Below are 27,677 nucleotides of genomic sequence, written 5' to 3'. Positions count from 1 at the left end.
TGTGCCAAAACGGAAACTGCAATAGTAAAACAAACTGCTATTACATGCGTAAAACATTTAATAAAAAGTCAACGAATATAAAATTTAAAGTGAATAAAAATTATAAATGTCAGATAATATCGAATATATGTCATGGCTGTGTTCATCAATCAAACAGTAAAATCACCTATTCTCTTTGGCTCTGATTGTAATCTCTATTAATTCTTTTTTAACAAAAAACCAGGGAATCGATCCACACTTGTTCGCTTTTATAAATTTTATATTGTTTTGAACTGTAAACAAAATTGAAACAATTTTTGTATACCAGTATAAAGCTTTTAACAAGTTTACTTCATATTAGAATTAATTGATTGTATTTTATTTGAAGTAAAATATGCATAAAAATTCCAAAACGAAAATTTTTTGCGCACACGAACGCACGTACATAGTAAATATATAGGTGTACAAAAAAGTTCTGAGCTTTTTTTTGTAAAATCTATGTAATAAATATATATTATAATATATTATATCTCTATTATTATATAATATAAAGAACAATACATACATGTAGTCTCCTTATCATTTGACCTTTGATAAAATAAATATCTTCTCCGTTTCTTTGATTTATTAAATTTTTTTATAGGAATTTCTTTTTCAATTTGGAATATTTTCGTGAATTATGTATGTGTGAATTATATATCAAACTCCAAATTCCACATAAAAAAATTTTCATTATAAATATCGTAATAGAGAACAATTATCCTCTTGGATTTCTTTTTGACACAATCAATAATAGAATTAAGAGCAGCACTCGTAAAAAAGTGACGTGGGTTGACAATTCTGACAGTAGTAGAGATTCATCGATTATCCCATCATGGTTTACTGTGCCTTTCGCACCGAAATTAACAGAAAAATTCAAACAATTTAATAGGAATGACATCAGATTTCTTCTTTTCGTTCAAACAAACTACGGAAATGTATTAAAGTAGGCACATAAACTCTCTCTCTCTCTCTCTCTCTCTCTTATTTTTCAAAATCCAATGTAGTCTATAAGATCAGTTGCAATATTATTTCGTCTGCCGTGATAGACAATTTTAATTCTCTTCTCGCGATCGCTTTTAGTTCTTATACTAAAATTTTAATTTTTACACTTTAGATGTTATGCATATGTATACGAACTGTGATTTATGTTTTCATATAAAATGTCTTTCATTGGCGATTATTAGATACTTTATTGACATATGTATTACAACACTGGGCTGAGTTTTGCCAGAGAAACGTTTTTGTTTGCTATTTATATTCTTTTTCTCTTTCTTATATAAAAAATATTTTTTCTCACTAGAACGATGTGAAATTCTTCTCGATCAGTCATATTATATCTTCGATATATTCGTATTAAGATTTTTTCTTATAATCATTTTCACATCGGTCTTCCAAACAGTTATGTTGTGTCTAATAATTGTCATTTAAATTTCATTAAACCAAGCAGTTTAATGGAACCTGTACAACTACACAAAAATGGTCTAATTTTGACATTCATTAAACCTAACACTTTGATGAATAAGATTTGACTTGATTTGGACATTACTACTATAGTAATCGTATTCTTATGCGTTACCAATTTTGATGTTCTTAATTTTAAATTTTACTTATTTTTGTATTGAGAAGAACCTTAACCATAAGTCAAAACCATAGGTATATGTTTTTGTATGATTCCGAATAAATTGTTAAAAACATACACTTGTAACTATAGTGTTGGCTCATATATCGGCAATTTTTGTTTTTATTTTCTTAATTTATTCCACTGAGCCTTTTGATTATCTTAATTTTTTCTTATAATGTGTTCTAAAGAATTCACTTTTAAGGTGAAATACAAGTACTCTGTATACATAAAATACCGAATTAATAACATCACAATTTTTAACTCCTGATGAATTGTAACATTCAGATAAATACTATTATTACAATAAAAAATTGATTTTCGTGAAGTTGACGTCGCCTTTAAGAACATCTGGCGCCCAACCTTTCGCGATTTACGATTCTGTAGACGCGACCCCTATAGTTTCGTCCTGCCACACGCGCGCGAATAACATCATAATGTATAATATATGAGTATAATTTTTTCGAAAACCGACATTTAACCCTATAATCTCCGATATAGTTTTATATACTCTACGAAAGTGTTCTTTCTCGGAAAATACAACGATCCGTATCTTTTTGTTTTTCTTTAAAGAAAATCATCTAGTTGTAGTATTAATTTCTACAATTTCTTGATATTTTAAAAACATCAATCATTTATCGAATTTTTTTACTCTTAATAAATATTTAAAAAATGTAAAAGTAATCGCTTCTTATGTAAAAAATTTTCACAACTTTTCACTTTAAAAATAGTCTCCATTGATTTGAATTTCGGAAATTAATTTGAATTTCACGGTACGATACAATACAGTTATATACGTTCAAATTTTTAAATATTTACTATCGGGTAAAAAAAATTAGATAAAATTGATGTTTTTGAAATATCGAGAAATTGAAATTAGTACTACACCGTTAGACAGTTTGTTTTAAGGAAAAATAAAAAAATACGGGCTGTTGTAGGTATTTTCCTAAAGAACATTTTCGAGCGTAGTATACCTAAACAATTATACCGAAGGCTATATAGAGCAAAATATCATGTCGATTTCGGAAAGAATCACCTATTATACATATATTTTATATGTATATATATAACAGGACTTTCCGCGTGTGGTGTGTATGTATACGGTGTGGATGACAGGCGCTGCGATATCGATCCCACGCATATCCATGCGCTTTGGCTCAGTGTTCCGACGCCGGCATCCCTTGTGTTCTATTTGTTCCAGTATACGATTGTCGAAAGATATGATTTATCGTGAGTGTTCATATAATGATGTGTGCGATATACGCATGTGTATGTATGTGTGTGTGTATTCACGTATATATCCACGGCATAATATACTTGCACGCCAATATTTATTAAAATATTACATCAAGCGAATTTGAATCGCTAATAAGAACGTTGATTATTCACCAACAGTCAACAATGAGACAATTAGGCACGATAGATTGCAGCGTTTGTTTATCAATGTCTGTGAGTTGCCCCCGAAAAGGAAAAACAGCAATGAACAAGTTTTGTACAAGAATTGCTGAAAATGCTACTTTTATATATTAAGACTGATAAGCGAACAAAAATTTGTACAGTATACTGTGGACAAATAATTTTCAATGTAAGCTTTGACCTGTATACCTAAACCTAAATAATTAGAAGAGACTAAAATATAAGTACATTGTGTAACGCGAGTGGAGGCTAGTGTTTATGGCGCGACGGGCGCGAGCGCACGAGCGAAGCGAGTCCGTGTCGCGCTATAAACAATAAACCCCCACTCGTTACACATAGAATTTGTCATCACGCATACGCGTGATGAAAAATAAACTTTTACCATGATATACGTATATTATATACCCTATTTGAATGGGTAAAGATAATTCTGCAGATAAGTTTTCGTTTAATGTAATCAACAATAAATTATACATATTACACAAAAATCTTTCGTTAACATGTAATTGTAATTACGTATTTACGTACAACATAAAATTTTCTATATGTAAAAGAGAGAAATTATAATAGATTAGAAAAAAATCATAAATTATGCCGAATAAATGGGGAAAAGAGGTATACACATAAAGTTGATAAAGTTGACAAAATATATATCATATCTTTTGAAATGTGTTCTTCATTAATGATTATGGTTTGATTTTCAGTAACTTTACTTTCATAAGCGGAATTTGAAACTCGTCCGAATGTCATGTGGGACAAAGCAAATATGGCTGCTATGATCTTTCTACTAGGATGGTTACATGTTTTCACTTGGGCAAAAGGTATGTATTTCTGTTTACGTGTATAAGATTAAAAGAAATTAATCTAACAAGATAAACCGGTATTAATTAACAAAAGTAACAGGGAGCGAAAGTAACAATCCAAATATTTACAAATCTGTGACTGATACATATGTGTTTGATGAGTATGACGAACAAAGATAACTAAAATTACTTTTCCGGCGATCTATAAACACGCGATGTATTGTTTTAGAGAAAAAAGTATAAATTATTGTACTTTAAGAGTTTTATTGCATTATATTTTCCTTGAAAATAAAATAACTGTACTATAACATAAAATGCTGTGCTATAACCGACCCTATGTCGAGGGCGGTATATATGTGCCATTTTATCTCCATTTTTGGTTGATAATTTTGATCCGATATATCACGAGTATAAAATGTTATATTTCCCATAAAGTAAAATACTTACATTAGCAATAAATATTAACATCAGCTTTTCTATACTTATATTAGTTCTTTCATAATCGAACTCCATAGATAAATTGTTACTTTTGATCTCGCTCTAACTCTACCCTGTATATAAAATATGAAACAAAATATCTTTAGATATAGTATTCTTGAATATAAATAATGAATTGTTATTGTCAGTAAATAATGCTGAGATGACGTCAGTCGACATTGAAGCAGAAACTATTCTTGAACGAGCGGCCACATGGCTGTGGAATCAACGGGATAAGGATGCAAGTTGGGGTAATGACACACATCGAGTACTATTGGTTCTTCGTCTAGCCAATCTTTCCCGTGATGATAACGTTGCGCCTCCGGCGCCACTTGAATTGCAACTCATTGCTAAACAAATGGAACTAGAAATTGTGCTTTTGCTTTGGAGGTAAAAATTTATCATAATTGTTTTTATCTCTCATTGCTTATTGACAATTATTTTTATATAAAGATGTTTCCTTCATTTGATTTAAAAAAATAGATTCTGCTAAAATGTTCTATTATGCTTTATGGTTTTGTCATTATGCATAATGTAGTAACACCTCCGCTACATGCTTAGCCGACAGTTTTAGAAAAGCTGATAAAACTGAAAATGGCGACATAGGCACTATCAGTCCCCTCTGCGATTCTTTTAGGTCCGATTGTTCCATCTTTCGGTAAAGTTTACCTGTTAGGTAAATCTGGCAATCCGCGCACATGATTGGATAATCTTGCTACTTACCTAACAGGTAAACTTTACCAAAAGATGGAACAATCGGCCCTAAGAGAATGTCTTTCAACATTATTAAGATCGATATAAGATGCGCAAAAAGAGCGCATATCAAAAATTATTATTTAATTTAATTTGTGATATTATTGCGGTAGTTTAGTAGAGTTGCGTTTCAAGTCTGAAAAATTCGGTGCGCGATTAAGAATTTACATACATATATAAATTCACATGCAATTATATAGAAGTACCCGAGATCCAGCCTGACCATTACAGCATGTTTTCATGTTTTCATTGGTCTCACTTAGATAGTTTTTACTCGCTTATCAATACACATGCGCGCGTAATCAAAACATGCTAGTAATTAACAATTAGAAAACCTGTGTGTAACATTTATTTTTAATATAAATGTTAAAGAAAAATTATTAGGAAATAAAGTATGACTATATTTAAAATTTTTGGTATTTCTTTTATTTATAATTTATAATAGAGACACCTTTTTTCCACGTAATTAAAATACGGAATCAATATGGATACCATATACTTGTTCTCATTGAAAATGTATGCATTTCTTGAAAAATTAATTATGTTCAATACACCGGATATACATTTATTATATCAAACGCTCCTACATATGAATTGCTTGCTGCTGTTTACAGACATCGGGAGGTTGGATTTTCTCCGGGACAATTAGCACGTTATACTTTGGCTTTGAACGCAATGTGCATGGACCCGAGACAATTCCATGGTCACGATTTAATCGGTACATTGCAACATCATGAACCGCCAACTGATTACGATTTTGCGTTGACTACGCTCGCAGCATGCAGTGCGCAGGCACACGTACGCAAACGGCAAATGCGTCGTCTCTTAGATATTGCGAATGCCGCGCGAGACCATAATATTGGTAAGTGCCTCTTTATTGTTTCAAAATTCTCATATTGCCGAATGTAACAAATGTATTGAAAATAACAAATAAATTGATATAATCAAAGTGTCTATCAGAATTCGGTAAAATAACTGATACGACTTATTTAAAATATAAAATCGCAGAAGTCGGGAAAATAATTGATATGGCTTATTTGAAATAAAAAATATAAAACAGGTTCTAAAAACTTATTAAAAAAATTAAATCGCAGGAGTCGGGAAAATTGATATGGCTTATTTGAAAAAAATATATATATATATAAAATGCAGGTTCTAAAAACTTATTAAAAAAATTAAATCGCAGGAGTCGGGAAAATTGATATGGCTTATTTGAAAAAAATATATATATATATAAAATGCAGGTTCTAAAAACTTATTAAAAATATTAAATGAGGAATAGGACACAAGAAATTATATTTATATACAATTTAAAATAAGTAGAGCTCGAAAATGCATTTTATTTAATATTTAACATATAGAATAATTTTTATTTAAAATATGAAAATAACTTGTTTTTTTTACTTTAAATGAGAAATTGATTTCATTTATTAAAAATGATATGTGCAAGGTGTTTCTAAATTCCAACATACGAGTACAAGACTTGATATACTTTATGTTAAAAAAAAACAACTTTTTCTTTTAACAAAATTGCGTCCGGTAAGTAGTTTTTGCAGAAGAGTAGGTTGAAATTACGAGCGCTCAGGGTTGGCGCGAGCTCCTAACTCGCGTGTATCTTACCCTCAGCTATTATTCAAAAGTAAACATTTGAAGATGCAAATATGGCTTTGTTATAATTAGTTTACGACATCTTAAGACAGTCTTAAATAATTAAAATTAACTATAAGTACCGGATCTTGACCTTCTTCCATATCGTATTGCTCAAAATATGAGAAATTAACAAAATAAATATTGCTTTTGTTACTTACGTAATAAATGAATAAAAGAATTGTCTCTGATGCTGTAGCATCATCTGAAAATATAGATACATATGAATAGCAACATGCTTTACGAGCTGAGCATTTTAATTCTAAATATCACAAAGCATACGTAAAGGAATGTAAGGGATGCAAAGGATGCGTCTTATTACCTGCTCGGTTTTTCATGTGCGCATCTTTGTGTGTGTAAATAAATGGTGTGCAAATGAATTGTGCGCAATAAAACGTATTATAGTAACTGAAGTATAATTCATTTTTTCTATAAGTCTCTTAATTTCAGAATTTTATATAAAATTTTTTATTATACATTTTCATTTTATCCTAATTTTGCGTTTTGTTGAATTTTTATATGGGCAGTACATCTTTATTACTAAATAATATTTCTAGATACTATCGCAATGTTGATCTTGGCCCTGCGGTGTATCGTCCAAGATCATCGACATCGCAATCTTCATCACATTGTTCGTAAACCATCGATAGAGCTAGCGCAACAGCAAATGCACGACGGCAGTTTTGGTGATCTGCGGAACACTGTGTTGGTGATGCAAGCATTAGAAGAAATCGAAAATGAACCAGCTGATAACTGGAATAGATCCGCAGCTTTGGCTTGGCTGATCAATCAACAACGATCAGATGGTTCGTTTCATGGCAATATCCACACCACTGCAGAGGCCATGTTAGGTGTCGTGCCGCGTGGTCTGGCCAGCATCCGTGCCCTTGACTGCGGACAGGGTTTATTGGACAATTCACCACCTCACCTGACTACGAACAATAGTAAATCATCCATTACTATATTTTTGAAATATTTAAAATAAGCATTATTTAACTCTTTTTTGCTACAACTGAGCTGAAAAAGCGAAGCTGTGTATTGTGTTCTACGCACAGCTTAGCCACGACCATTCTTTTGATGAAACAAATGCAGATTTTTAAGCAGAGTTCACGGCCGCTACATATTTTTAATTAATTTTTTAATCTCCATGTCCAGCATGTCACTTTTTCTCCAAGTGCTGGACACGATCTTCTCAAGGTCACCATTTTTTCCACTATGAAGCAGTAAAATTTTGGTCTGAAATATTTTTAAAGAAAATTTTCGTTCTAAAAATATTCGTGTGTATTTATTAAGATTTACCCTGTATAGCGGCGCACAACATAGGTTTAACTATTTAAAATAATGTTTAAATTAACGGATATATTAATAAAAACATTTTTATTTTAAAGCAAGTATTGCTTTTGCTTAAATTTTGTCACTCGTCAATACATTTTCTACCGCAGAATGATTCTTTAAACTTATATGTTGTAGATATTGGAACACCGGACAATCATAGCGAAATTCCTCTACCATCAGAAACGTCAGGAAATAATGCAAGCAGTACAGACATAACGCTTACCACCACGCCTCTGCCTGTAAACGTGTCCTATACATTGTGGGTCGGCAGCAATGTAAACGAAACGTACAATCTAATTGTGACTGTGCCCAAAAACGAAACTTTCTACAGTGTGATGCTGTTGGCAGCAAGCATGTCTCCCCATTTCCAATTTACTGCTTCCGAGTGGCCTAACGGTCATTACGTTCACACGCTGGCTGGCTACAAAGAGGAACCAATGTCCTATCATTACTGGCTACTTTACAGATTATCCTCACCACCGGAACCATCCTCACCGCCCGGAAATCAATTAGTTGCACCTGGAGGTAAATGTGATTAATCCGTATTATTGGCTAAATAGATACAGCGTCCTTTTCAAGCGTTTGTGAAATTATTACAATTGAAATTCACACTTCACACGTAACACAGAAATATTTATTTACAGAAATTTATTTGAAGAAAAAGATTTCATTAAATATTATGTAGCAACATACCTATAAATATTATATATGTATTTACTTATTTATTCATAATTAATTTATATTTACTAATTTTAATCATTTCTTTATATTTACAGGTGTAGATAATTTGCAGATTAGCGAAGGAGAGCACTATCTCTTCTGGTACAAGAAGCTATGAAGTATGAATGAACGGCAAAATCCCTTCAGCATAATGTTAGCAGAATATCAACAGACTGGCAGCAAATTTAATCAGTACATGTCAACAGAATGACATGTCACACATTCAGTTTATATTTTATCGACAGAATTTGCTTATATCAGGCAGCAGATTAGCAGCAGAAATTAATATAACCTGACGGCACATTAATGGCAAACATTAATCAATCTCTGCGCACTGCTATCTGATAATAGATTGGCAGCAAATATCAAGCAGAAACTGTTGTTTTGCTTTTTAAATCGTAATGTTAATAATGATAAACCTCTGAAAAAAAGTTTTTGTTTTATTTTTATTTTAAGGAAGTATAAATTTTATCTATTTTACGTAATATATAACAAAAATTAATTTATTTTACATTAAATTATAAGGTATTTTAGATATTTTTAAGATAAGTCGTATCTTTATTCACTGTAACAACACCAATAACCACTTTCTAAGTACACATGATAATTTTCTTTATCAAAAACGAATCATTTTTTGTCCTAAGTATACGTCTAAGTATAGTCTATTTCTTAGTGCGAAACCTATTAGGTTTTTTAGGAAACCAATTAGGTTTCTATCTATAATCTGTTAGATCAGATTAGCAGGTTCTCTGCTTGGTTTTTGTTGTCAACTCTGACAATGGATGCATTCAATCCTAAAATCGTTCACTGAAAGGGTGTGTTTGGAGAGACAGTATTAGCACTATTTGCGTCATTCTATTTTTGTTGTTCTTTAGAAAAGTAGAATAGAATGACACAACCAGCGCTAATAATAATAGGTCTACTTTTTATTTCTGCACTGTTTGAACTGGTACACTGGTACAGTGCAATAATTAAAGTAAAACAAACGTATATTTATTTCACTTCAACTTATTACACCAGCATGTGCATCAGTTTATAGAGTGCGGGAAATAGATTTAAAGTTTTCTCGAACGCACTTTAAGCGCTCAATGTGTGGTTGCAATAATGAATGTCTTCAATGCATGTCTAACAGACGTCTTGAAAATTATCTTTCTCATAAGACATTTCTTGGAGTTTATACATCCATACAACATGTGTTATGTGAAAACAGTTATTTACATCATCGACTCTAACACATTTATCGATTAATATATATATGACATGGCAAATCTATAAAAATTCGTTGTCAGCTTCGCACTTCAATGTTTCATGTTATTCACAAGGTGAAAACCAAAAGTGATAGGGTAAATCGCATGTAAATTTATATACCATGTATGTAGATTTTAAATTGCGCACCGAATTTTTTTCAGACTTAAAACGCAAGCTCTAAATTATCGCAGTAATATCACGAGTTAAATTGAATAATTTAACAATTTTTGGTACTTTTTGAGCATCTTAGATCGATCTTAATAATTTTAATAATCGATCTGATTAACGAGCCATCAAAGAGTAGAGGTGTCTCAAACAAGGACTAATGCAAAGTTGGTAGTATTTTTTTTATCAGAGATTCGCTGATTAGCTAATTTTTTTTATATATACGTCGTGCCTGAATCGGTCAAAATCACAAAATTTTAAATATTTTTTTTATCACTGCAACGGTTCTTTTTATACATAGATTGGCAAACTAAAAAAAACATGTTTTGTATGAAATAAAGCTGCTACGATTTAATAGTTTCGTAAAGTTTAATGCGAACTTTCGAGCGATGAATATTTTTTGGTGGTCTTATCCTCTATATTTAATTCTGGAAAAGAATGTTCATGTATGTAAAGAAGGAAAAAAATTGTAACATAAATATTGTTACGTTTAGTTGATAAAGCAAACAGTTTTAGAGTCTCCTTAAAAGCAAAGCATGATTATACATACAGAGAGAGAGAGAGAGAGAGAGAGAAGAAAAAATTAGTGAGTGAGTAACAGAATAAGTAGATGAGTGAACAAATAAGCGAATAACTAAATAAGTAAATAATTGACTCAACAAGGGATAGAGAAAAAAAGAAAGAAAGGGAGGAAGAGAGTAGAGAGAGAAAGAGGACAGTGAGAATGAAAATAACACAGAAATGTGAGTAAATGAATGAGAAAAAAAGATATAAGGGAAAAAGAGCGAGGAAAGGAAGAAAAAGGAGGGGGAGGGAGGGAGGGAGGGGGGAGAGTGAGAGAGAGAGAAATCTCGCAATTCTAAAACGAGGTTTTAATATCCACTGCCATCGCTATTATCGACATTTTTGAAAAAGAAAAGATATTGTGTTACTATGAAAAAGGAGTATTAAATGAAAAAGAACATAGATATAAATACGTATATGTACACTCAACTGGCTTTTGAAATTTTGTTTGATGACTGACTTGAAGAACCTGATTGAAAATGAAACACAGATCGCCATCAAGTCAACATCAAGACACATTCATATTTACAGAAGAAATATAAAATAACCCGTATTTATTAACACATGTTGCCGAGATTAGTGTTAAAAAACTGAATAATAAATTTATAACTTACAATATTTGAATTAGAGTAAAACATGTTCTTTAGATACGTTTGATGATTATAATATAATAATGATGTATTAACGTATATAAAAAGTGAAATTAGCTGTATTTAAAGGAATGCACAAACATTTTAATTGCCAGTGTATATATATATATATATCGAAAATTGTATTTGTTTGTCGCATATTATCGTACGTACAGTTTTAAATAGGTTTAGACTCTTTAGAGTTTCTTAATAATGCTTTTAAAGCTTGTACGAGTTAATATCTTCAAAGATATCTGTAGAAAGTTTGTGGGTTATCGCTATGTTCAATATCAGTTCTTCACTCTGATAATGTAAACGGCAAAATGGTTAAAAAAATGTTAGCATTAGTAATGGATAAAAAACACGGCGATAATCCGTAAATCTTCTGGAATTTTTGAGTGCCTTCCAACAATTGACACAGATGACACGGTATAACATAGTGTATCAGTACACTCTTGTTGTTCGCCAATGTTAAACAAGGATGAGATGATCACTGTGTTGTAATGTGTCGCTTGTTGGAAGGCACACTTTGTGATTTGGACTCGTATAAAACTAAAAGTCCGTACGGCATTCTTCTATTGAAGTTATGAAACGATGTTTTTTATATATATATGAAATCGCAATATACAAGCATACTGTATTTAACATAATTAATTCATATTTAATAAAACTGAATAGCCGTATTCATATTAGCAACAAATATCCGCTCCCGATATTTGCGTCACAAATTGTAACGTTTTAATTTAGTAAATATTGTTATAATTGAAGAAAATGAACGACGAATAAATAAATAAGTAAATATAAAGTAATTAAAGTAAAAAAATAAGTAAAAAAGAATTTACCTTATTATCGCAATTTATTTAATAAAACAAAAAAAATAAGAACGTATCATAAACGCCATATTTTCGTTTTAAACACAATAGATACGTATATATTGCCTATTAAGCATCTAATGTCGAATGCGTTGTACAATTTTGTTCTTTGTCAAAATAAAGAGAAATTAATAATATTCGCAGATTTAAACAATATATTGTATGTTTGTTTTTCATATTCATCTGATATTAAATCTTTTATCATCTTATTTGTTCGAACAAATGTTTAATAGAATTTGTGAATCATCAAAAAAATTCTTGATCGTTATTAACTTCTTGAACATCTAACATTTTCTTTGTCATTACAGAGATCCTAAAGTGAAAAAAAGATAACGTATACAAATAAAAGTTAAGTGTAACTCCACGGTCCCTGCATCTATTGGACATGAAATCTTATGTTCTTCGAGAACCCCATTGCTCCTCTATCCCCCCACAGAAATAGAATCGATTGTATTAAATTATGGGCAGTAAAATAAGAAAAAAAAACCAGTTTAAATAATAGCTAAATAACAATTATTTTCATCATTTTATTTTTAAATATAAAAATATATAATTCATCTTTTAAGATAATAAATAAGAATATATTTTATAAATATTTACTGATATAAATAATAAAGTAAGATATTAGATAGCAACATGACCAGATTATGATTTCCGATCAATACCATGATCAATACTGTTCTGCCCAAGCTGGAAACTCATCAATGCCATAAATAAAGGCTCCCCAAGTAGGGAATAGGATAATTTGCACTATTAAACTGTACATTGCGGGAAAACATCCGACCGCTATTAGTATTTGAGTTTGTAAATGTCCTGCGACAGTTATAATTGCATTTGGCGGCGTTGCGACTGGCATTCTAAATGCGTATGAGCACATCAGAGTCACTGGCATCATCATATATAACGGATGTATTTTCATTGCCACACACTTTGAGAAACAAATAAAAATGAACAATATTTGCAATTTTGACAACAAAATACTTAAAATAATAAAATAATTGTAAAAATCACGTTTTAAAAGATTATTTTATCGATTGTTGAGCGATAACACAAAATTCTGATGTAAAAAGGTAGAACGTAACCAAATTTGTAAGCTATAAAAATGAACAAAAAGTAAACATGTTTGAAAAATGATAAAGATACTATTACAAAATGTTTTTTTAATTTGCAAAATAATTTCTCCTAAAATTGTTAATATTAACAATTTGTAGATACTGTTATGATATATTTTATCATTAGACAAATTCTTACCATATGGGCGACGACAGGCAAAATTATATTAGCTGTACCAACGTTTGAAGTAAATTCTGTCAGTGTATTAACGAATAAAAGAACAACGGCCATCATCAGCACTGGAGGCAATTCTTTTAAAGGCACTAAAGCTAATCCTATCTTCATGGCAAGTCCTGAGACACTACTGCCTTTTGAGACAGCAAAACCGCTACCTAATAGAAATACCAATCTCCACGGCATTTTTGTCTGAATGATCTGCCAAGTAATCAAACCCTCGGATGATTTGGCCGGTCGTTTGGACGCTGCGTGATCGTATAAAGTTTCATGAGTACTAAAGTTAGGTTTAAAGTAAAAAAGAAAGGCGAATTAAGTAGCAAGCCACTTCTCGATTATTTTTTAGAAGAAAGAGTCAGTAACTTGCTGCTTATTCGTGTTCACGTCCATACTTGATTTCGTAATTGTTAAATGCTCTTACAGTCTTTGCTGTAAAAGTGTAAAAAAGTCGGCTCTTTTGGGATGAAAAACATTAACAGGCATACAAAGACTGCGGGCGTCGAATCCGCCAACATTCTATATAAAGATTATGTTAGAAATGAAATAACATTTTATTAAAACGAAACATAGTTGTTTTAACATAACTAATACGTTTTACAAATCTAAATTTGTAGACTTACACGTCCGTTAGAATTTCTGACCATCCGAGAACGAATCCAGGAGCTCTAAATATCCATAGAAATATACATCCCAAAAAAAGTATTGCAACGGAGATTTCATGAAATGTCATAGGTCCTAGATTTTTAAGATTTTGACTTATTACCTACGAGAATCAACACATTTTCTTATCAAAAACTTGATCTATAAATAAATTTAAACTAAAAAAATTTTTGCGGTCACACAGTGTAATTAGTGCGTATACGTATATGCGGTTTGTATGTGTGTGTATGTAAGGGGGTCAGAGAGGGGGAAATGCAACACACGCTTGATCCGAGGGAGAGGAAAGCGCGTCACCGAAATCCGTGGTAGAGAGAAAAGGAGTTTGTTCCTTTTCTCCCTTCAATCTATAAACAGATAATATCATACTTGATTTGCAATGGCTTCGCCTTCTGCACCAATTCTTGCCATTTTAGCATCCTTACTACGTGGCCTCAGGTATCCCAAAAAAGTGATTCGCAGATACAGCCATAGTATAAAAGAATTAGTGACCATCTGTGGAATCGAAGCAGCCATCCAGTTGCCAAAAGTAATTGGATCAGCAGCAGGGAAATTGTATTCGTAGATACCTTTAAAGGCAAGATTCGTCGGCGTACCTACAAGTGCACCGGTACCTCCAAAGGACGAAGCGTACGCCGCCGCAAACAGATAAGCTTTTGTTAAGCTTGTCGGTTTGATATCCCTAAGGGGAAAAATCCTTTTTCGACGATGAATTGTAAAATTACCTTAATTTATTAAAATATACAAAAATGTGTTACATTTAAAGTACAATAGCAGACATTGTTTAAAAATGATAAGTTTAACCAACCCAGTATAGAGCAACTTCCCAGACAGTCAAATTTAAAGACATGTTTTTTCAGCGGTCTGCTATCTGACGGCAGAAAAACTAATTTCATAAATAATCTATAATATCTGATAATTTTTTGGGATTGCATTTAAAAAATTTCGAAAAATCAATGCAACACGTAATTTTTATGACGACACATGTATGTAATATCGAATTATTTAAGCACTTATGATTCAAGTTTGATCGTTAAAAGCTACTTTTTCTATTGATTGTATATTCACGTTGTGTAAGGAACAATATATTTCTTTCTTTAATATTATTCATTGTCATAACTTTGACAATATACATATATCAAGGCTAAGATCATTGGAGCTTGGTTCTTTATTTTATATATTTATCTAAATTATCTTTAGTTAGTTAAATTACAATACTTGCATTTTTCTTTCAATATACGTTCTTCAGTAAAATATAGGATATTTAAAATATTCATTTAATACTCACGGTTCAGCTTCCGGATCCTCTGGATCTTCCTTTATATCAAACACTTTTCCAAGTCCTTGCTGTAAAAGCAATAAAATTATCGATTTTCAACCAGACAGTAAAATTAATCCTTGAAATATAAATTCAGTATACATGGGTTGCTTCGAAAGTTTCCACAAAATCGTATACAATTGCATATTTTTTTAAATTGGCTTTATTGTTTCTCGAAATACTTCCCGTTACAATGAATGTACTTTCCCATTCGATAAAACCAATCATTGAAGCACATAAAAATTAATGTTATCAGTGATAATGTAAACGTAAATCAAAGGATGATAATTTAAAAAATAGAACACTGTGCATGCGTGCGTGTATGCACCAATAATATTTTGACTTTAAGCAAAACTTAAAACTTTCACTTTTTCTCTTCAAAACTAAGAGAGAAGGAAAGAAAAAAAGTTCTAACCCCCGCTAAAAGTAACATTACAACCAGGTCTTAGTGCATAATGGCCTTTATTATTCTTAAAATTTTAGTAAACATGAACATTTTATCATATTACATAGGAATGATTATTCATTTGATTAAAATTATCCATCATTAAAATATTTTTTGTTACATTATATTGTATTATCTGAGTAATGAAAATAAAATAACTTGTATATTAATACTTTTCAAATATACTGACCCTTTCCAATTCACGAAGTACAGCAAAGGCAATAGGTACCATCATGGCAGTAGCTGCTGCGTTCGCGATCCACATAGATATAAAAGTGGTTACTGTGCAAAGGCCACCGAGCAGTTTTGCGTGGCTGCACCCGAGCATCTTCATGACAATCAGAGCAATCCTCAGATGCAGGTTACAATGTTCAGTGGCAATAGCAAGTATCAAGCCGCTAATAAAGACCATAATGGTATCATTCATATAACAAACGCATGTTTCCTGAGTACTGAGGATACCAAATAGTGGAAATAACACTACAGGTATTAATGATGTAATTCCAATCGGTAAACATTCTGTTACCCAATATCCAGCTACCAGTAAAACAATATAGGCACATCTGACTTCCTATGCAAAATAGAGATTTAAAAATATTATAAATTAAAACTATCATATATTTATTTTAATTAATTCATTAGTTAATTAATGCATAGGGTATATAATAATTACAAGGATCGTTCAATAAGTCAGGTAAAAAAGCAAAAAATCACCTGTATTCCAAAAAATTCTTTTTCACTTTTCGACATAGTCTTCTTGGAGCTCTACACACTTAGTCCAGCGGTGTTTCAATTTTTTGATCTCTTCGGAAAAATCAATCTCGACCGTTTCGTTCGCAGCTCTTCGTACAAATGATTCAAAACTGTAGAATAATATTCTCTTGTGACTGACCTTTCTGTAAGTAGTCAAAATGAAGATGATTTCTTGGGAATCCCAAAAAACAGTGGCTATTATTTTCCCGGCCGACTGCTTTGATAGCTGTTTTGACTTGAGTATGTAGTGGTGAATCCAAGTCTCATCTACAGTCACGAATTGACGCCAAAAATCTTGTGGATTGTGCTTAAGCATCGACAAACATTGTTACGAAATGTCTTTCCACATGCGTTTTTAGTTAATGCCATGATCAACAATTGCGGCACCCATCGTGCACAAAGCTTATTTATTTCTAATTTTTTGTGCAGGATATTATGTACCCTATCTACTGAGATGTCTGCAATCTCAGCTATGTCACGCACCTTCATTCGACAATCTTTCATGACAATACGATGTATTTTTTCAATTATTTTTGACGTAGTGATTTCAACTGGACTTTCAACGTCTGCCACATATAAACTAAGCATCGTTTTCGATTAAAACTTGATATGAGGAAATTTGATTACTCCCCTTACTGCAGGTCATATATATATATATATAAAATATTAATATATATCAAATTTTCGGAAATGCTTTAATAAAAAGGTTAAAAGATTTTTTTTGGAATTTTGTGAAACTCAAATATTTAGAAATGAATTTAGAAATATTATGATAATTTCAAAATCGTAAATTATTAATTAAATTATAAATTCATATCAAAATCATAACATTGTTCTGTACAAATTAATTAAAATACTCACATTCAGCATTAAAATGATTAAAAAGTTACATAAGAATAATAACTTTCCATTGTACAATACATAATTAAAGTTACATTTGAAGATATTTTATATAATACAAATTTTTTAAGAGTTTTAATTTTATAAACTGATAGAAAAAAACATTTCCTATTTACCGAAGAATCATATACTACGATGAAGGGTAATAAAGATATAGCCCAACCAACAGCAAAAATAGTCCTCCAATATAACTTGAGAAAAATACCCGTTTGTTTTATATATGTTAATTGTAGTAGAGGAATTTCGAGCCTACAAAGAAATTTTATTTTAAATGAAGTTCCTATGAAATTAATCATTCTTTTTAAGATTAAAATTAAATTTCTAAATTCATAAATTGTTTTTACATAAATAATTTTTTATAGTAACAAATTATAATAGCCTGCGTCCTATCTGATGGTACATTTATTTTACGTCTTTGCAAAAATTTTTTAATATAAAGTTTTGTTTGTTACATTAGATTTTCACCCTTTTCTTGATAAAAGTAACAAAAGTATTATATTTACAAAATAATATCAAAGCCATTTTATATGTTACTTCAGAGAGAAATAATAAAATAGATTAAAAGATGAAAAAATTTATATTATGTAATACCTGTGAATTATATATGAACAATTATCAATGGTCGCGTTTAGCAGACTCAACTGTTGCAGAGCAGATCTGTGAGCGCTCGCTGCTATTGGCTGATCTAAAAGAATATACCAATAACAGTGAGCGCTCACAGATCCTTTCCGCAACGGTTGAGTCTGCTGAACGCAACCTTTATCATTTTTGTAATGAAAATTCATTTTTTTTACGTAAAAATAAAAAAATAAGTTACAACTTCCAATGACCTTGACCTTGACAAATGTCATCCAAATGAGAATTTTTAACAACGATCGAGAGATTTTAGCCATCATTTGGACATCTTGGGCAATGCTAATGCCGGCGATACTGTAACTTTCACTGTGTGAAATCGCTTGCGGTACTGTAACTTATAACTCGAAAAGTACTTGATGAAAAAATATTTTATTAGTGTTTTGGAAAGCTCTCGAGGTGTGCTACAAGAATATGCAATAAAAAATAGGGGGTTTCACATTTAAAAAATTCATGTTGACCTTGACCTGACCTTGGTAGTGCACCCTCTATCCGTTATTTTCACCTTCTTTCCCCCAAGAAAACCTACAACTCTTATATAAAACTTTTTCTTGTATCTCTTAATTTTTGAGATATTCACCCGAGGCGATTAAATGATACATTCTAAATATTATTGCTTAAGAACATTATATACATGAATAATTTTTAGCGTTGGTACTGGAATAGATTAAAATGACAGGGACGAGAACTTTCAAAAGAAGTTGCAACATATTTTTTTATTAAAATCGTTTTGATATATGAGTGATACCTTTGCCGTGTCTCAGATTTAATTTCGGCTTCATTTTCGGCTTCAAATACGATATTTACATCTTTTTCAGCCATAAATCAACGTTATTCTGCATAAGGGAATTACACTTGAAATACAGGTTACGATGTTTTGCATGTTACAAAAGAGAATCGAATATAGAATTTCAGGGATAAAAGCGCGCTTTTATCGATAAAAGTGCGTTCAGAATACGAGCCTATAGGTGCATCCAGCAGCGCTCAGTGAGCTCGTTACCTGTTTGGTTCATATTTTTAGATCTAATGGAACATGCCAATCAGATAAAAAATCTCATTGAGCGCTCAGTGAGTGTCGTGCCTGGATGCCCCTATGTGAAAGGGTTTAAACCGAGTTGGTGAAAACGAGCATTATTCCACCATGATTAACAGTTTACCGAAAACATTGTAGATGCGAAAATTCAACGCGCGTGTGGAGAGGCGAAGAGTTTTGCGAAGTTTTGACATATACTCCTACGCGATTTAATATTCTTTGCATTTTTTGTCCCGATAGCCGCAAGCATGTCGAATAAGTTTGAGACGTAAGTGCTTTTATCGTAAGCATGTTTTTTTTTTAGGTTAGTCGCCTGTTGGAGTATTGTCCATTTCTAATGATACATTAACATTATTCTCGGTTTAATTTATTTTTTAAGTTAATCTATATTAGAAATGGACTTGCACTGTACAATGGGACGTACGTTTTAGACAATAATGTCTGTCGCGTTCTCGTCCGAGCGAAATTTCAATCCTCGACGATGAAAAGGATGGTGTAACCACTATTGGTTAAGATTCATGGCTTTTCTTGTGAGACAATGACTTCTTTTATCTTAGGGCGTATTCAGATTTCCACCCGGGTGATCTCCGGGTATCCTGTTATCGTTGTTTAACGTTCGGTAAACAAAGATATAGTTAGCTGGGTGGCACTCACGTGGCAATCTGAACATAGCTTAATGAGTGGTTATCTTGTGTGACGTATTTTATTAACGTAAATAGAATTATTGATTTCTCATTGTTTAATAATAAGAAAAGAACATTGAATCAAGAACAACGATTTATATAGACATCTTGAATGTTTCTACCAATTAAAGGTCTTTTTTGAAAAATGTTATGTTTGCTTACAGTTCCAATATAAAATGATAAATGAAACTAAATATTATATAATTTGAATTTCAACAGTATGATGACTTTTGTATCAGACTTTTAATTGAAAGATTTTTTATGCTTGGTACAGCTATGTAAGTTTTGACTAGATAAGCCTTCAAAAAAGAAAGTTTTGAAAATTTAAAGTTTATAAAAATGAAGAGTGAACATGAATAGTTAAAAAAAATATAGTTGATATTTTATTCATAATTATTTATTTGGTTTACTGAGCAGCAAAGATATCGAATATTTGATATTATTGAATAACAAATTGTTGAATAAACATCCCTATTATTATTATGTAATATATTGTTTTTTTTACTTAAGATCTTCCATCTGTCTTTGCTTTTTATTATACATTTTTTTCATCATTCCAATATTTATTTATTATTAAGTTATGTATGTAAAATACACTACTCAATAAAAAATAGAAAACAATGCTTTCTTGATTTTTTGTATGCGATGATTTTTCATCCCGTTATGGTGTTCTGAATATTGCGCAATTTTGAGCGCATTTGAAAGTGTTCCCCATTTTTTGTTGAGTATATTATATTAACTAAAAACCAGTATTAATTTACTTATAAAAATATAAGAATTTAACAATAAATACCAGTTATATCATAAAATTCATTAAATTAAAAATTGCAAGTCTATCTGACTTTACTATTTAATCATATGGAATTAAATTTATGTTGACTAAAAAAGGCATTAATTAAATATAATTTAATATAACTAAAAGGCTTTCACAGACCCAACATCAATAAGTGTGCTACAGATTTTGACAACAGTTATGGAGGATTAATATGCAACAAATACTTCAAGTATTTGATTTCTGTTACATTTGACTTACAAATTATGATAGTACTTACAGATTGAAAGCCACAGAAGACAGTGGAGATGAGGAGTCTCAATCAAAGGATAATCAAAAGACAGAAAAAGGTTCATTAGTGAGTAAAATAGAGAGCTTGTTGATGATGGAAGTATATTAGTATCAATAAAAGTCTCAAAATCAATATCTTAACAGCCTCCAATAGAGATAAATCCAAATGAGCATAAATTACAATATGCATATGCACTGTGGTACAGTCGCCGTAGTCCTGGCAAGACTAATATACTAAGTTACGACCAAAATTTAAAATTGGTCGGTAGGTTTGCAAGCGTAGAGCAGTTCTGGGGTCTTTACAGTCATTTAGTACGACCATCGGATCTTACGACACACACAGACTTCCATCTTTTTAAAGTTGGTATAAAACCCATGTGGGAGGTAAGCATTGTCTTGTCCTATTTATAGTGAGTGCAAAAAGTACTTGTACAAGTGAGATATCTTAAAAATCCTTATTTTTTGAAGATAAATATTAATTAGCAATTTATTAACAAACTATAAAATAGATTGTTTGTCTTAAAATTATTTTATATCTAAAAACAAATAATTAAAATATATTATTTTAATAATAGAAATGAAATAATAGAAATTGTACTATTTGAACGCACAAAAAGTGTTTGTACAGTTGAGAAATTTAGCTTCCAAGATCATGAACATGGTTATTTCTGTCAAGTTTTTTTGTTTATTTTAGAATAATATAGTCATTGTTAATAAATTGTCGATTTATTTTCTATAAATAAAGCTTTTTTTAAATGAAAATCTTTTCTGTACGAATAATTTTTTGCATTTACTGTGTTTATTGCATGCATATTATATACCAAATTAGTTTCCTTTTTTCTAGGATGAAGCAAATCAAAAAGGTGGCAAGTGGATAGTTAGATTACGAAAAGGTTTAGTTTCTAGATGTTGGGAAAATCTTATATTGGCAATTTTAGGAGAACAATTTATGGTAGGAGAAGAAATATGTGGGGCCGTCGTATCTATAAGATTTCAGGTGAACGAGAGATTACGTCTATATTTTCAATTATATAAAAACAAAAACCTTTTTTTATTGAATGAATTAATTAATTTGATAGGAAGACATAATATGTGTATGGAATAAGACAGCGTCGGATGTGACGATAACAGCGCGGATCAGAGATACTTTGAGAAGGGTATTACATCTTCCGCCTACAGCTACTATGGAGTATAAAACCCATAACGACAGTTTGAAGAATGTACATCGAAATCTCTAAAGTTGTATAATTTCGAAAACGAGACATTAAAACTTCTTTGACAGATCTAAGGTAATTTAAACAATTTGATTTCAAATTATCCAGAAATTTTTCTTTTATTTAGTCATATTACACGCTTTTCTTGATCTGCAGCTGATTCTTGTTATACTTCCCGGGGGATTATGTATCTGACAAGAAAGTAAAAGAGACGTGAAATGTTGAAAAACATTCATTTGACAATACATTTCAATCTTAAGTATCTATGTTGTAATAATATATCTTAATGTAAATAATGACTATATATTAATCATAAATAAATAAATAAATGTTCTTTCCAAGATGTTTAATATGAGGAAAGAATTTGTGGCTGTTTATCCTGTAAGTAGTTAAATATGTATTGTATTTCTGTCCAGTTTTGCAAAAACAGGTTTCTCGAAACGATTGCTGTCTGTATTAACATTAATTCTTATGCAAGGTCTTAGCGCAAAAATATATTTAACAATTCACATATGAACGATAAATGTTTCGATTATGTATCAGGTCATCTTCAATATCTAAATTATAAAAATTATTCGAATGCTACTTGTAAGTAAGACAGGTATTATATGTTATTTGGCGCCACATAAATTACAATTATATTTCAATTAATATGTCGTCTTTTTATTTGTGTGCCTATCGAGATGAAATTCCATATTAATACATAGTTTAAACTTTTCTTTGGATAAGTAACGTTTGAATAACTTTTATAATTTACATACTGAAGATGATCTGATACATGGATAATCAAAACGTTTATCGTTGATATGTAAATTGTCATAAAGTTTCAGTTTCTACACTGAGATTTTACATAGGTTTTTATGCTCCTTTAATGATTAATATTAATTCGGAAGAATTAATATTAATCGTTATTTGAAGAGAAATATTGCGATATTAGAAAAGGAATAATATTTGAGTGAAAGGTTAATTTCAGAAATGTTAAATATTCAATTACAAATTAATAGTTTGAACTTACAATCGGATACGGAGTTTTTGCACTATTTATATCCAAATATTATAAAAAAATTTTAATGATATATGAAGTATTCACCTTAATTGTTTATATTTTACAAAATTGATATTACATTGGTTTGACTCATAATTCATTTATTACTTTGAGCTGACGTGGCTCCTAGATTAAATTAAATTAAACAGTTTTATCACACGTTTGACTTTCTTTAAGATATTACACTCCATATTTCTATATATTTGATAGAAAATTGATCTAGAAAATTTGAAACAAACTTTCCGAACAATATATTTAATTAAGTATGTTAAGATTTTTTTATATTGTATACTATATGTTTTGTATATATGATTATGATCTAGCAACGAAGAGACAAAATAGAAATTCGTAAACTGTAAAATAGAGAAAAAGTTCATTCTCTGTAGGCTTTAGACATTAAATTTCAATGACTGTAGACAAAGAAATTGTATGTATCGACATTGAAAGAAAATTAATTGTGCTCAACACTGGTGAAGATTGTTTAAAAGAAATCGAAACGTTCATAAAGCAATCAGTTTAATCTAATGTGAAATTGTCGACAATATATTAATTGCGCTCCAATTACAATGTATTAGATCTCATTGCTCGGTTATTAACATTTATTACTTTTGTTTAAATTTCAAGAGATTTTATCTATTAAAAAATTTAATATAAAATTAATTCTAGAATTTTTTATGTAAAAACATCAGAAGACATTTACTCTATTTTTCCAGTTTTGCAATGTTATGTCATATGCATGATTTGATAATGAAATTAATTCATAATAAAATAACAAAAAATTTCAATTAAAAATATCGCAGATATTTAAATATTCTTAATTGAAATTTTTGTTATTTTATTATGAATTAATTTTATTATCAAATTGTGCATATGACACATTGTACATGAAACTGTAAGGGATAATAAGATGGAAAAAATGACAATTGTCCATTGCAAATATTTTTAATATTTAAATTTCAATCCATCTTTATATACAGGAAGACCTTCTTATTTAGCTGTACATGAGATCATAGCAATTAGAATATATAAAATGATTATATTATGAATGGCGAGATATATCACAATATATATATGATTATATGTACAATATTGAAAGATGCAAAGTTGAATAAGCTAGCGATGCAAACATTAACATCATTCTTATGTCATCACATTACATCATTTGTAAAGGATGTACATAATTTTTCTTCGATATATATATATATATATACATAATCACGTGGTTTAAATAATGAAATTACATTAAATTCCCAGTAGGCCTGGAAGTGTGTAGTCCACAAACCAGAATATTTCTTATTATACGTTTCAGGACCACCTCACTTTAAAATAGAACTATTTTTATGTAAAATATGACATAAATATTTAGTGTTTTTTACATCAAATATATTTAAACAATATATATAATGTAAATACTTATGTTATCATTATTTATGTACATATATTTATAAAATTATTTAATGATTACAAAAACAAATCCTATCTTGGTCAATATAATGTTGAAATTTATCAATTCGTAGACTAGAATTAAATACATTTTATAAGAAAGAAGGCCTAATGTGTAATAAAGTCTCGTAATAATTGTATGTTTATCTTACGAGTCTCCATCCTGCGTACAAAGTTATCAATTGTATAAAAATCTAATAATTATAGCCCTAAAACGATATTTGCAACCATACCTACAACAAAAAATTCTAGTAATTCTATGTATACATATATATATATATATATGTATACTTATCTATATAATTTCATACTCACCTAATACAAATGAGAATATTAATTTGAAATTCACAGAGAGGTGCAAATAATCAGGAATTTTATGATTTGGTTCTCCCTCAGTGGGTAGAAGCAATCCAATTATGCATATAATTCCTGCAATAAGGGCTACATAATTCGTACCTCCTAAAATATAATTTGTAGCTATTAATGTGTTAATTTATTTAAAAGTAATTGTTTTATTATTATAAATATTATAAATCAATCAAGAATTTATTTTCATATATATTTCACATGTTAATCTAGCTCTAGCATGCACGCACGTACTAATTTAAATTTTGCAAATGCAAATCATTTTGTAATCTAGAAATATAAAATTTTTAATTTAATTTTTTTTTATATCAAATAAAACTCACAATTTATTTAAAAAATTTAAGCTTAACTATAAAGCAAACTTAATAAAAGTAAACCTTTAAATATTTACTTACTTTCTACTGTTTTATTTCGGCTTATGAGAGCATAGGATTCTTGTTGTCGATTCTCATTTATTGGAAGTTGTTGAAACACATCTGGATCTGGTGTTGTTCTGCCAGCTGTATCCACTACACCAGGGAGAAGTTTAGCTTCTACATCTCTTTTTCCAATTATCTAGTAAAATTAATAGAATTTAAAGCTGGAATGAGCGTTTCTTTCAATCACTAGTGTCATTAATTATACTACCTGCTTAGTAGGATATTCGTGCATGTGTATCCTGAATTTATCAATCACATTACAATTATTCATCAAGATTGCTACATGTCTGACAACAATATCGACACAAGAACTGGCTTTTATTATGCCTTCTGGATCAACTACTTGATATTTGTATGGCGCAGTACATAACACTAAAATAATAGGATTTATTAGATAAACATAAGGTCGAAATTAAATACTCTTTTGTCAGCAAAAGAAAAAAACAAAGAGTCACCTCTGAATTTTACAGGAAATTCATATGGATTGTACAAAGTTAACACTTGCTTATGTGTGGACTGATCGTCCAAGTAGAACGTAATATTTTGTGGAAACACAAAGATTGGTAATTTTCGAGGTGTAGCTGCTGACGTCAATGACATTGTTCTTTCTTTATCTTAATCTGTCCATATATCTGCAATACAATGCTCAATATCTCATACATGAATATTTATAGTTTAAATAATATTTTCCTGCACTTTGCTCCTCCTTTCTTATGTACAAAATTGTATATATAATTATCAAAACCACTTGTTAACGAGTTATTAATTTTTTATTACTTAATCTTATAATAATATAATAAAACTCACGTACTGTGAATTTTACATGGAGTAAAGATATAAAGAAATAATATTTCATAATCGCAGTAAGTACAGTACAAGTTACAGAATCACGGTTAAAGACAATTCACTACTTTACACACACAAAAATTAAATACATGACCAAAAATTGCACCAAATTTCTTGATCTTTGCAACTTACTCGGAGAAAAATAAAGCAATATCCGATTGTTGTCAATCAAAAATTAAAAATTGCGAAAAGCGGCGAAATTATCCAATTTATATACAGAAATGAGCGATCCAAGGCGCCTCGTTGGATCGGACTTCACGCCGCGCCGAAATAGAAATGTGAAAAGGGTTCATGTATATGTAAAATATTTACAAACAATCGCGTATCCCATAATCCCATACATCGCTGCAACTCCGCAACGCAGCCAACATTTGCCAACAATCGTGATCGCGCAAGGCTGCGTTGCTGCGTTCCAAAACATAAGGATGATTACATGTAGCGTGATACAATAACGCGGGTTCACACGTTGACGGAAGAGCAGTAGCCAATCAGAACTCGCGTTGGTAATAAGTGGTACAAAACTAACAGAAAGTCGACTACCAGCGCGAGTTCTGATTGGCTACTGCTTTTCCGCTTTCCACTTTTCCGTCAAGGTGTGAAACCGTCCTCATGCATCATGTATATGGTTCCTGCACATTGGACGCGGAAACGCTTGTCGCTCGGCAAAATGTGAGGCAATAACCAATGAACATGTTAGGAGCTGTAAGTTTATTGGCTGCCACTAATATTTTCGAATGCAGCTCTGATTGGTTGCATGGTTACGCGGCAAATACGCCTCATGGGACTGCAGCCTGATACGAAAATAATTGATGAATTTCTCATCATTATAAAAATGTAATTGTCTTATAAGATCGTTACTCGCTTTATATCGTTTTCTATTACCAGTTGAAAAAATTGGATAAACCCAATATTTTCGTTTTTCCACTGCTTTATTTTTATTTGTATATTTAATAAATACAGAGCTCTAATTAGTATATCTTTAATAAATTTAATCTCCGCCGTTATGCGATCAAGTGTTTCTGATGATATTTTTGTAATGGAAAACAGTAAAATGAACAGTGCTAGCTGATTACCCGTATTATATACGGTTCCACCAGTATCCGGGTTTTACATTATCCGATTCCTTTTTCAAGCTCTAATATATTGTATATATAGTACAAATATTACACTGAAATTGTAAGGTTCTGTAGGCAGAGGAAGACAAAAATTGAACTGTTTTTTTAACAAATATGATCGGATAGACGCGAAGAATGTAATTATTTTCTTATTATATATTTCCAACAGAGAGAGAGAGAGAGAGAGAG

The 27,677-nt window shown here is 30.6% G+C and overlaps 4 protein-coding genes across 5 annotated transcripts; 2 read left to right on the top strand and 2 right to left on the bottom strand.

The window, feature by feature from the left end:
* The first annotated feature begins 3,803 nt into the window (after positions 1–3,803).
* LOC108773380 (uncharacterized protein CG3556) lies at positions 3,804–9,144 on the top strand. The gene is made up of 6 exons (XM_018539160.1): positions 3,804–3,876; positions 4,485–4,725; positions 5,703–5,950; positions 7,293–7,679; positions 8,200–8,595; positions 8,847–9,144. The coding sequence occupies exons 1-6, from the start codon at positions 3,804–3,806 to the stop codon at positions 8,906–8,908; spliced, it is 1,407 nt and encodes a 468-aa protein (XP_018394662.1). The 3' UTR covers positions 8,909–9,144.
* Positions 9,145–10,460: 1,316 nt separating this feature from the next.
* LOC108773313 (I'm not dead yet) lies at positions 10,461–19,083 on the bottom strand. The gene is made up of 10 exons (XM_018539074.1): positions 19,010–19,083; positions 17,745–17,877; positions 16,166–16,546; positions 15,501–15,559; positions 14,582–14,894; positions 14,176–14,318; positions 13,977–14,071; positions 13,520–13,803; positions 12,946–13,196; positions 10,461–10,479 (listed from the first exon to the last, which is right to left on the bottom strand). Exons 1-10 carry the CDS (start codon positions 19,081–19,083, stop codon positions 10,461–10,463), a joined length of 1,752 nt encoding a protein of 583 aa, XP_018394576.1.
* A 311-nt stretch (positions 19,084–19,394) lies between these two features.
* Positions 19,395–22,467, top strand: LOC108773354 (eukaryotic translation initiation factor 4E type 2). Its single transcript, XM_018539128.1, has 6 exons — positions 19,395–19,562; positions 21,023–21,107; positions 21,185–21,424; positions 21,885–22,037; positions 22,120–22,329; positions 22,411–22,467. Exons 1-5 carry the CDS (start codon positions 19,543–19,545, stop codon positions 22,276–22,278), a joined length of 657 nt encoding a protein of 218 aa, XP_018394630.1. The 5' UTR covers positions 19,395–19,542; the 3' UTR covers positions 22,279–22,329; positions 22,411–22,467.
* On the bottom strand, positions 22,390–26,541 carry LOC108773355 (motile sperm domain-containing protein 1). Of its 2 annotated transcripts, none has more exons than XM_018539130.1 (6): positions 26,506–26,541; positions 25,983–26,159; positions 25,736–25,899; positions 25,504–25,663; positions 25,058–25,201; positions 22,390–22,445 (listed from the first exon to the last, which is right to left on the bottom strand). In XM_018539130.1, exons 2-6 carry the CDS (start codon positions 26,125–26,127, stop codon positions 22,438–22,440), a joined length of 621 nt encoding a protein of 206 aa, XP_018394632.1. In that variant the 5' UTR covers positions 26,128–26,159; positions 26,506–26,541; the 3' UTR covers positions 22,390–22,437. The 2 variants fall into 2 exon arrangements, with proteins under 2 accessions (XP_018394632.1, XP_018394631.1); XM_018539129.1 differs by lacking the exon at positions 22,390–22,445 and adding an exon at positions 24,886–24,975.
* Positions 26,542–27,677: the final 1,136 nt, after the last annotated feature.

The sequence above is a fragment of the Cyphomyrmex costatus genome, unplaced genomic scaffold (genome assembly GCF_001594065.2).
Source record: "Cyphomyrmex costatus isolate MS0001 unplaced genomic scaffold, Ccosl1.0 scaffold205, whole genome shotgun sequence".
Classification (NCBI taxonomy): domain Eukaryota; kingdom Metazoa; phylum Arthropoda; class Insecta; order Hymenoptera; family Formicidae; genus Cyphomyrmex; species Cyphomyrmex costatus.
This window is presented reverse-complemented; position numbering and strand designations above follow the sequence as displayed.